Source organism: Haliotis rufescens, unplaced genomic scaffold (assembly GCF_023055435.1).
Source record: "Haliotis rufescens isolate VD_foot unplaced genomic scaffold, xgHalRufe1.0.p SCAF_3, whole genome shotgun sequence".
Lineage (NCBI taxonomy): Eukaryota > Metazoa > Mollusca > Gastropoda > Lepetellida > Haliotidae > Haliotis > Haliotis rufescens.
The window spans coordinates 48662603-48674901 of NW_025964001.1; the positions used below are offsets into that span (position 1 = coordinate 48662603).

General features: G+C 38.7%; 1 protein-coding gene across 1 annotated transcript in view; it reads right to left on the reverse strand.

The window, feature by feature from the left end:
- Positions 1-11872, reverse strand: part of LOC124149730 (abscission/NoCut checkpoint regulator-like) — an 89544-nt gene extending 77672 nt beyond the window's left edge. The window contains exons 1-2 of the mRNA XM_046521479.1: positions 11490-11872; positions 9425-9546 (exon numbers count right to left, since the gene is read on the reverse strand). Of these exons, the coding sequence (XP_046377435.1) occupies positions 9425-9546; positions 11490-11546 (179 nt within the window). The 5' untranslated portion in view covers positions 11547-11872. The remainder of the gene's footprint in view (positions 1-9424; positions 9547-11489) is intronic.
- Positions 11873-12299: the final 427 nt, after the last annotated feature.

Below are 12299 nucleotides of genomic sequence, written 5' to 3' on the forward strand. Positions count from 1 at the left end.
GTCAGCTGGTTTTTTATACTATGTAAATCATCTAACTCCTCGTTAATTTTACTCGATATGATGGGCTTAATATCGTTAACATCCATGTTGGAATTAATATCCATCTTCCAACCTCTTAGATATTCTAAGATATTTACCAACGCCGGCGGATGTGGGTACAAATATTAATTCTTGTTGTTTATTCTCAACATCGTCTTGTTCTTGTTGATTATTATCAACAACATTATGTTCAATATTATCAATATCTAGTAAAGCGATCAATTCAGCTCTTCTCATTCGAGAATAACATCTCAGCCCACTGTTTCTCGCTTGAGCTTTGAGTTCTCTAACAGCCTGGGGTTTGTTGTATTTCAAAACGAGTAAATCGAACAATTCAGCTTTTCTCATTCGAGAATATCCACGTAGACCACGTTGCTTTGCCATAGCCTTCAACTCTCTGACAAAAACCATTGTGGTTGAATGGTATTTGCAAAATGAGTCAAATGTCTAATTGGTTGTTTTTCATATATCTAAATACATATTCTCCCCAACCTATTCCTCTCATTGATGTAATCTCTCTTCCTAGCATAAATTATCTGGTTCCTTACCCTATCAGCACCGTGTTTCTTACATAAACAATAACGACCTTTGACCCCTATCCCACATACAGAACACGTATACTTAATGTTTCCGCGCCTGATGCAATAATTGTGTATGCCGCAGTAAATATCAACACAGCGTCGGTTACATAGAGTCTGCTTACCCATGAGTGTAAATCTGCACTGATTCATGGTTTATACATCTATCATATCATTTGTCTAAATGCAAATCAAATCACACCTCCACTTGGCTATTTATAGTTGGTTATTTATTGATTAGCTGTCACTATGGTTTATGCGTAGTTATTGTATAGCTGAAAATTGCAACAGCTGATAACCCAATTATCACAAATGCGACCTCGCGGTTTTTCTGAGCCTCTGACGGTGTATAAAACTGACTCATTGTTGGTCTCGGTATTGGGTCAAGTTTTTTCCCATAAACGAGGAAGTATTCGTGCATGGCAGATTCGACATCCTTAAAAGGATAAGCCCTTGTTTGATGAGCATATCCTTCGTTGCCATTGATAATCCAATATCCAGAATCATCATACCCGTACCATATCCATTAAAATCTAGCTTGGGAGGTGAGGCTTTAGTAATCATTTTAGCTATACGGGCATAGCCAATGGCCAAGCCGGTGACCACCGCTGAATGATACGTTGCGTTTACCAACATTTTACCATCTGTAACTGGAGTAGTCATGCTTCTTATAGCATTATATGGGGGCTAACCTCTAATTGAACTTGTTGTTGTTGTTCTCTTCTCCGGTCTTATAAAAGAACCATACAGCCGCTATACCAGCAACTCCTACTAGTGCCCATGTTTTAATCGGATCAATATTTGAATTATTTATTAATTTCGCTTTCCTCGCGAGTCCTCCCATTCTTCCTGCGGCTATTTTTGGGGGGTTCTTAGTAACTCTGGGTTGTTTTTGTGGTATTTCCTCATTCACTATCTGTTGTTCCTCGTTCACTTGTGGTTGCAAGTTCACAATCTGTTGTGGTGTCACCTGTTGAGTCTCCATTATTATTAAGTGGGCACGTATGTTTAAATTGACAATACCTAGCCGTTATTAAAGCTGTGGTGAACGAAGCTGAGAACATTCCGTATCTATGATAAAACTCACAGCTCACTGAGCTTATAGCGTGTTCGATGAATAGGTCTTTCTCGAGAGATTCGCATAACTACATGCAATGTTCTGCCGGGATAGGGAGAAACGTACTAGCTACGACTGTGTATAGCTGTAATATAGCCAACCCTATCGTTTTAGTCATGGTAGCTCCCAGTCTAGACTCCTAACGCTCGTACAGTTTTTTAATTTCTTCGTCGGTCATGTTATGCAATTTTTTCGATGGTATAATTTTCCCCCAAATATTGGGAACATTTTCCACCGGCTACCAAAGCAGCGAGTCTTTCTCTATGTTTATCTAAAGATTTATCTACATGTTGATCAGGCTCATCTTTGAGCATTTGTTCGATGAGTTCGTCGCATTCCATAATGTAATACCTAAGGAGATATTTAAGTCTAACATAATATAATATGACATACCCAATACATCCCGTAATAATGAACTGTTGCGAAAGAATGATTTCGAGCCACATTTTATGTCATATTAACCACTAATGTTCAATTTATCGTAATTTTGCTATAATTTTGCTATATTTGCTACATTTTGCTACATTTTGCTACATTTTTGCTACATTTTGCTAAGCATGATCGGTTTTTAATACGAGTTTACAGTGCTTCGTTGCCGATAACAGTTTTCTGACTTTATCTCGTTCGAGCTTGGTATAAATAACATCATTTTCGCGTAGACATTCCTCGAATGAATCTCAGTCTTTGCAATGAAACAGTGCTACCAATTTGGTCTGCTCTCTGAGATCTTTCGAACAGAGTTGTACTTTTGAGTAAGTACCAAAACGCTATGTTGAGTGTGCCGTCCGGAGAATGCTAAATACGAAAGCATATGTTTCTTTTTTGTGAGTTCTTTACTACCAAGTTCTTTACTACCTACTCCGGAGAATGCTAAATACGAAAGCATATGTTTCTTTTTTGTGAGTTCTTTACTCGCGCTGCAGTCGTCTATTACGAAAAAGGGTTGATTCTCCTTTGTATTTTTCGTAACATACTCGTAAACAGTCGCCTGGATCGACTCTGTGTACCCCGTCGTCATTCATTACCCAATCTCTGGATAGGTATGTTATATTAACGCTAATAGTCGGACACAGAATGATAATATGCTCGAAAACCTCCCGATAATGACTTTGTAAAATATCTAGAATAAAAGCTGTTTTTCCACAACCCGTTTGTCCGCATATGATAGCGCAGTGCGGATCTTTAGGTAAAAGATTATTAATAGATTGCTTGCACGAATCGTCCATTCTGTATATTAAGTTGCACATCCATAATCACGTACAAATATATGTTTAATTTACCAGCCGTTTCCTGGAGCTTCGTTATCTGTATAGTGACACCCTCGCTAGCATTTTCTATTCTCCTCCCACTGCCGTGTAGTTGGTCATCGTCCGTTGTTCGCATGTCGAGCCATAGCGCGTACTTCGTGGTGAGGTATTCACCCATCGATATACCCCCGAGAGACAGATCTTTCACGACCGCATTAACTTCCGGGCTTCGTTTTATAGAAGGGAGTTTTTTAATCTCATCCCACTGGTGATACGCTAGCATTCCTTGGCTATATAGTTGATTAGGAACGCCCTCGATTGTCAATTCTACTTTTGTAATCTTGGGATTGTAGAACTTCTCAGTATTTCTTTTAAATGCATCGGAGGGGTCCTCGAACAACATTAAAATACCCTTCAACGATCTCGTGGGAATGTTTAGATTGATATTCCACATCGTATCTTTTTTGTTCCTCGTGATCTTTCGGTGTCGCAGCACGCGATCGTACAAAATGGCTAAACTTCCGGTATACTGGTTACGAATTTGTCTGGCTTTGTTTGATTACTCTGCCGTAGTCATTAAAAGTGAGTTCGTATTCTAACCTATCGCCTAGGGATGCTTGATAAAAGGGCATGTGGGAATCTAGTTATTCAAAGTCTAGGGGAATATAGAATCGGTTACCTAATGTGCCGGCAACGGCCTGATCTTTTACGACGGTACTATCGCCACTAGAAGCATCTACGAGCAGTCTCAATGTGTTCCGATTACAAATACCTTGGTACTGTAAGTTTTCCCGCTCTTTATCCGTTCTCCAGAGATCCATGTAACAATAGAATACATCGCTATCGTCGATACTCAAAACCTCATTACCGCTAATTTTAATGGCGATTTTCTTAACGATAGCACGACCTATCTTCTGAACGGGCTCCCTGTTAACGTTGGTAGAAGTCAAAATAATTGTAAATGCTAGTCGGACAGCTCCCGGAACTAACACATCGTGTGCGCCGGGATTAGGAAAGCGAACCAGAAGCGTTTGATTCTGATCGATGGTACTAGGGTTATTAGTTATAGTTACAGACTGACGAATTGCATTGACCCCTAATGGATCTCGAAGTCTACGTTGTGGGTTTAACTTGCTTCGTATTGCGAAGACATTGTTATATTGAAATTATATAACCATATGTTTAATATAAAAATGACTGATTTTGATCTAGATGATTATGATAACCCGAATCCAATCGAAGAGGGTACTGATGAAACCAGCTTTGGTGGTACAACTCTTATGGATGAACTTGTACAATCATCCGTTGATGGTTATTACGATGCCTTTAAAGATGTTAGTCCTATTGGTCGTGAGTATTCAAAGTTTACGGTAGATAGTGATGGGGTATTGCGACTGCGTGACGCTCCGCATATTGATCTTATTAATTCTCGTACTAGTAAGCCCCTAGCCTTGTCTACGATAGCCAAAAACACGGCATCGGCATTGTTCGTGATTATTTAGGTTTTGTGGACTACTCACGACGAGCAAAACTTCCCGCGAAGACTACTAAGGCTCTTCGGACTGCACGTGATAAACTCAGTAACATAGATAATTTTGAAGCTTCCTCGAGGGTGGCCTCGGACGGACTCGAAGAACTCTTGGGTACCTACTACGATAATTCCACGGTCAGTGTACCACCATCCTTGGAGTTCAGTGATAGGGAATTACGAGCTCTTGACAAGGTATTACAAACAATGCGGGGAGAACTCATCAATATAGCCAAGCTATCCAAAATCGACAAGAATATAGCTTATGAGAAAACAAAACTTGAACAGGCGGAAGATGAGTTCAGCAGACGCCGCGTAGCTGAAAGATTGCGTAACTTAGAAGACGAAAGATCGGCCCGCCTCGAAGCAGCTTCCACTAATAGAAAGGCACTTCGTTCGCAAATCAGTCGAATTCGAGAAACTATCGATCAAGTCCTCAACGATGACACTACACTGGCCGATAAAATTAAAACATTGTTCAGAGAACAGGGAATAACAATTGCCAGTATTTTAACCGCGTTGGGATTTATTATATTGACTTTGACTCTTGCATTAACCGGTGGAACAGGTGGTACAGGTGGTACAGGTGGTGGCGGATCACCGCCTAGGTCGGATGGTATAAAAGAGTGGATAAAAAAGCATTTAAAAGCATTAGGTTCAGCACTGGGAAAGCTCGCTGAGAAAGCTGCGGCCGCACTTCTCGGTATAATAGGGAGTGTTGGTCCTGGCTCTTGAATTTATTAGCTAAGACCACCACTTGGCTTAGTCAAAACTTGTGGGCACTGATCGTAGCAATTGCAGGGCTGTTGTACGTATCTGCTAAAGACTATTTAACTAAATCATGATTAAACCAGCCGCGACTCCACCCACTACAAGCGCTGTTTTTTTCATCGATATGTTATTGATTTTGAGCCGCAATATGCGGTGACACTTGTGGTTGTGTGTCAGTAGATGTTTTAGCGATAGTAGATAACTGTGGCTTGACTATTCCCGTTTCGCCTGTGATTGTTTGCGTTATTAATTCAACGTTAATATCTGAATTAATGCCTGGTTTTTGTTGATCGGTAGCGATAACAATTTTATTATTATAACCTATCACTTGGCCGATCTTAAGTTCCATATTACTCGGAGACATGTATAGTCCAGGCGCATAAACGTAGTCCACTTTGGATTGAGTGTACTGTAATACATCTTGATAAAGCTTTATAGACGATGGTATGTCAACTGGTGAATTAATGGCGTCCTCCACGTTTGCGACAAACTGTTTTTGCGCATCGAGAGCCGTCCCAGAACCAATAATGGACGTTCGTGTTTGCGATTGTGCACCGAGAATTGCCCATACATAAGTTCTTATCGATTCATTAACTCTTACAAATCCTGGGTTAGTAAAATTATTTTCTGTTTTATCATTAAGAAATTCATTCCAAGCGTTTGCGGTATCGTTCAGTATAAATTTTGTAACAATATAAATTAAACCAATCTTAAAACTCATAATATCCCCTCTCCAATCGTTACTCGAAAGTTCCCAGTCTTAATACCAATGATGGGTTTTTAGAAAATAATCATACATTCTTATGTAAAGTTTGCTGGTATACTCGTAGAAATATTAAATTCCTGACAAATACGCTTGAATGCCCACCTATTGTACGGATTATTTGTGGAATTCCACGCTCCATCCTGCTGTAATGGAGCATTAATTTCTTTAAGTCTAATCTGATAATACACGTGAAATGATAAAACAGACTTATATAGTTCAAATCCTGGGGAATAAAGAGATACGCCACATCCCGTTGTGGCACACCATATGGCAAAGTTTAACTGGTTCTGCCAAAATTGCATCGGATTGTGAAACCAATTGTGCACCATTTTATCGCTAGTTGCCGTGACTCTGTACTTTTCAAAGATATCTGGGAATTTAACGATAAATTCAGCACCAGAGGCAGTTACTATAATCGACTGATTAGTAATGTATCTTGATTTCATATTTAAGTTATGATATAGTATCATTGTATATTTAATATGTATGTTACACTCCCGGGAATAACAAATGGTCAGTCTATTGAACTGCTTCATACTATCGATAACTCGGATGGACAACTCGAAGTCGCTATCTGTGACGTAACGTATTACCCGAGGTGGACCAATATAAGTGCTGCGAGAGGGAATAATGAGATGTCTATATTAATTGTTGGCGGGTCCATTATTATACCTGATGGGTATTACAGCGTATGCTCACTCAATGATGAAATTTTTAAGCCTAATGGAATTAGTCTCACACAAAATGAGTCGAATGGGACAGTGAATTTAACCGCTGGAGAAAAAGGTGTAGCTCTTGACGAGAACTTAGCAATTACACTTGGATTTGCACGGTCAGGAGCATTACAACCCAACAAAACAGCGAATGTAGTTACAGTGCCCGATTTAGTTCCGCCCGATTTAGTTCCCTATAAAGAGTTGTGCATCCATCTTGATCAAATAAGCACGATGGATAATATTCATATAGAAAGTCCTTCAACTCTGCTCAGATCTGTTCCAGTGAAAGATGAAAAATATAATAGCGGTAGAACGGAATCTTTCTCATCATTACAATATAAAAAATTAAAGCGGGTTATTATTTCAGACCTCAAAATTTCTGTATTAGATGTAAAACAACCAACCTGTACATATAGGATACTTATGTGTAACACTCCATATTATAAATAATGGTTGATGCATCAGGCCCTGGAACGCTCAGACAATGTAATACAATTGCGCTTTCTGATCTCGGAGACACAGAAGGATTCCATAAACCCGGTACCTATGGTAAGTTATACGCTTACAAGATAATGTATACAAGCGGAAAGAAGTTACATTCATGGGTAATCTAGAAGATTTAAGCGATGTCGACATTGTTAGTAGACTCCTTAAAAAAAACACTTCGTACAATCTTACTCACAACGATGATAATAAATGGATTATGGTCGAAGCAAACATCGAGTGTCTATTGAATATTGTCATTACCCAACCGTATGTGATAATGGGTAAGGCACATAATTTAACTAAGATAATAAATAGTGGCATCGTACTCGCGGCTTACATCCCATCAAAACGAAAAAGTGTGTTAGTCTCTCCCCTGCCAGAAAACCCAGGTCATATGTTATATAGTCGTCCGGCAATCCAAAACGTTAGTTTAAATTTGGTTACTGAATTCAATGAAATTAAAGTTAACTTGAGTGCAATACCTAATCTTTCTACGCTTATTATTGAAGTCTTGTTCGGAGATGTACCGGTAGATGCCTTCGAAATATAATATCAGGTCTATCGATTAAATGGCTCAAGAAACACGAGCGTAGACGTTGCAGTATTATTCATATCGGAGCATCACCCGTTGCAACCCTCGAGGGGGTGCAAATTATTAAAAGTGACAGCATTTCTCTTACTAAGATATTCTTGCCGTATAATATACATTTGATGAGGTTAATGTATACTCTCAAAACATTTAAGCAAGACCAATTAAAGACTATTATATGACCGTAACATACACTATGGGTTTATATCCAGCGCTCGATGAAGCATTTGAAAAGAAGGATACTGTTGATGGATTTCGATTACATCAAATAAGCGACATAAAACATTGAATAGAGAAGGATAGGGAGTTGAGACTTGGATTGTATAAAAAGTATCGAAGAGCCGTGAATGCTCTGGACGGAGTTGACACTGCGCTTGTAGCAGCTGGCATGGGACTCGGTGTAGCAGGTGTTAGTTTATTATCAACTATAATCGCCGCGCCTATCGTGCTCGGCATGGAAATAGCCGCTTGAGTCTCGGGACTGGCAGGAATAGCGATAAAATTCATTTCTCGTAGGTTGCAAAAGAAAGCATTAAAACACAATAAGATTCGGATACTCGCCGAAGCAAAGTTGAACAGCATTGAGGATCATATTTCGACAGCAATGGCCGATTGTAAGATATCCGAGGATGAGTTTCGTTTAGTGCTGTCGGAACTCACCAAATACAACGTAATGAAGCATGAAATTCGATCAAAATCTCGTAAGACCAGTGGTATTAGCGAAGACGAGAAAAAAAAGTTCATAGAACAGGGGAGGCAACAAGCGCGTCAATTATTCCGTGCCAAAACCAAAGAACTGGTTGGAGATTAAAAATAGATTGCTTACTATCGTTAGATCACATTTAGACAAATGCTTACATAAATATATATAATAATGGAGAATTACAACACAACAATCGAAAAAGCTATTAAATGGAGAGAATTACCACAAGGTTTTTATTATATCAGTGATGTCAAACCAACCAAATACGGTTATCAATTGTTTCTTATCAATTTACAAGGAGAGTGTAGTTATATAGTCTGGTCTCCTAGTAAAATGAACGAAGAACTTAATAAAAATGTTGAATATCGCTTTATTGATAAAAATAATAAAGAATATTTTCATTACCATTTAGGCTCATCTGAACTAATGATTGGCCCCAGGTATTGGTGAGCTGGAGTCAATTTAACTTAATCTCATGACTATCGTCGAATCGCATAGTCATTTTTGCATAAAAAATTCCCTCTGTAGTGGTGGTATAGGTATATAAATCCGGCTCCAGTGGAAGTGGTCCAGAACCATCATTACCTATACTACTGACATGTCATAGGGAGGTGCGTGCGCAACCGGACGGAAACAAGTTTAATGTTTACATTCCAGCTTCTGGCTTCCTTTTAAACGTTCGACTAGACGTGAGGGTATGAGAGATACCCATTTGTACGACTGAAAACAGACTAAAACATAAATTATATGATAAGTGGAATCTGACTGGTCAATAAGAGGGACAAAGAAAGGATGTAACTCATAATTGCCCCTGGTGGCCTACAATTGAGCTATGGAAATCCAGCCTAGTTTTCATATTTTTTTAAAAGAATTGTTTTGCTTACCCTGTGAGAATTTCATGACATCTGTTACAGACATGATGCTTGACATTGTTCAGCTTTGGTACCTCGATCGATTTCGGTAAACATCTGCTACAGAAGGCAAATCCACAGTTTTTACAGCCATGCTGCAATAAAAACATGAAGATTAAGATGATGTTGATAACATAATGAACATAAATGTGACTTACCGGTATGTACAATCAATAACAACAAAACTGCTGCAGATATTATCTACATCAAAATGTGACATGAAATAGTTATTTGATACATAAACTTCATCCTGAACAATACCGAAAGTCATAACAATGTGTCGAATAGGCAAGATAGATGCTGAAGTAACTTCATAGGTTGATGGGGGAATAGATGGCTCGGAGTTCAGGAGCAGCAACTCACTGTGCAGAGGTTTGCATCCCTTGGGCACACCAGAAACTTATGATTGTGGGTTCCAATACTGGTTTGCCCCTATTATCTTTTTAGGTTTGTCAGCACATCAAAACATCACTTCAGACTTTCATCCAACATTTAGCTGGAAGGCCACATTAAGCTTGGAGGTCTAATGTGGGGGGAAAGCCTGAATTAATGTAGGTTTTAGACTTTTACTACTTTGATGAAACCTATGAGCATGGGTATGGTGCTGACAAACCTAGAAACATAATTGGCAAACCAGGATTCGAACCCACAAACACAGGTTTCTGGTATGCCCAAGGGATGCAACTCTGCAAAGTGAATGTGATGCCTTAGACGACTGAGCCATTAACACCCTGAGTTCAAGATTAAAGTGTTTAAATGATCATAAACAACCGTTTATAAACAACTGCGCTCTCAAACAATGAAAGAGCTGTATAGGCACGATGGCATATTCTGTATACATCTCATTAAAAATAGAGCCTTGGCTTTGAAGCTCACCTGAAAATATATAAGAATTAATGGCAGCCATATTTAATATCACATCAAAATTCTGAAGCAAATTCTAAAGGTAAAATAGATGGGAAGTTTCAGAGAAAATGTAAACGATCAATATGGACAACCAAATGGATGGACTGATGGATGGATAGTGACATCAGATGAGCTATTTTTTCTAAGTAACTGAAAGAAGATGTGCAATATTGTGCAAGAGGGATAATACGGACCAGCTGATTACTCCCATATTGGGGTGACAAGAAAAGGTAGATACAAATAGTATTAATTAAAGGGATATGATGGAATATGAAATCGATAAAGGGCATCTCGGGTTTGGATGGGTACCTTGAGAGAGTGGGTCCTGAGTACCCACATGACTACCCAGACCCGTGGTTAGTCACGTGATACATATGTTTAATGACAATAATAATAAAACTCCATGGTTACACTACATGTTGCAAATGTTTGCATTTCCTTATGACTATGCACTCATTCCTTCTGAGTGTTATATGTTTCAAAACCTTGAGTAAAGATGAAGCTTCATTCAACTTCAGTGTACATGCATGATCAGATTCTTTTTCTTTATATGTGTATCTAAATAGTTTTTGCCCAATCTGAAATTTTGAACCCAGCTCTTGAGACCCTCAGCGGGTACTGGGGTAGGGTTGGGTAATACCGTAGGGCGTTGGGTACCCGGGTAGTAAATGTGGACTCGTCCCAGATTCAAACATCTAAGCTAATGCTTTCATTGATCAACTAGATTTTTTCAATTGATTATTTCTCAGGATGTTGTGTGTTTTCTTACACAGTTCTCTTGACAAAATGTCTCTCATTAAAGGCTTTAATAATATAGAATGTTGCCTTGACTTCATACCGAATGTAACAGATGATATGAAAGAAAATCCATTTTTGGTCCCAATGTGCCCTGGTCGCTCATATCCAAAATATTTCTCCTGATTAAAGATATAATATTATAAGTAAAGTCACACATGTAGATAAACTTAGATTGTTATCCTTAAAATGTGATACTTTTAAACGGTCACAGTTGCGAACTGACTTCAAACTATCATTCCAGAAAAGCCCACTTCACCATGCACTAACACAGAAGCAAACCAAATAGCCAATGGAATGGAAGATTCCAGACAGCTGTCAGATTCTAAAAACTAACCTCTTTTCTGAAAATTCCAAAGGTTGTGCCACACCCATAGCATTGTCCAGACGCCATTGCTTCTAATCTTTCAAAAACATTATAACTTGGACGCTTAGATCATCACTGTAGCTCGTGGCAGTGACAAATGGTACCTAGTTTCTGTTGCGGTCTTGTTTTGGTAGGAGCACATGCACTTCCGGGAAATATGGCCTTGACCTTGAAATCTGTCACATATTTAATATTTCATAATTTGATTGATAGGTATCCTGATTTTGCAAGATAATATGTGATAGATAAGAAACAAATAACAAGACAACAATTATCCTTGTCCGTCTGGACCACAGCATGCACATAACATAAAATGTAGGGACGGTAAATGATGCGTTAACCCTAGCAGACGCTTTTCCTATGGTAAATTATGAGGTTTCTACAAAACATGGAACACATATTGAGAAGAAATAAAAATAATTGTTTCCATTGGACTGTGACGCTGTTTCATTTGGAAAATTGCCCAGATACGTATATTAAAACGTACAGAAACAATAATTGTCACACCGAAAATATTTGAGTTCGTATTCGATCGACTTTCCTTAATTCCTTGATAATGCCCGATGTCATTTGTTCTAATGTTGAACAACATCGCAAAACAAGGGAATCTGATAGAGTTGGGGATGGTGTACTAAATACGGTATTAAAGTATCTGATATAATAAAACGTTCCAAAATTCTTTTCTATCCCGTGTTCCTAGAAAGTTGCTGCTTCACATCGACAAGCATCGAATGGTGATCATGCACGACGGATGAACAAATTTTCAATATTCCAGCTGCT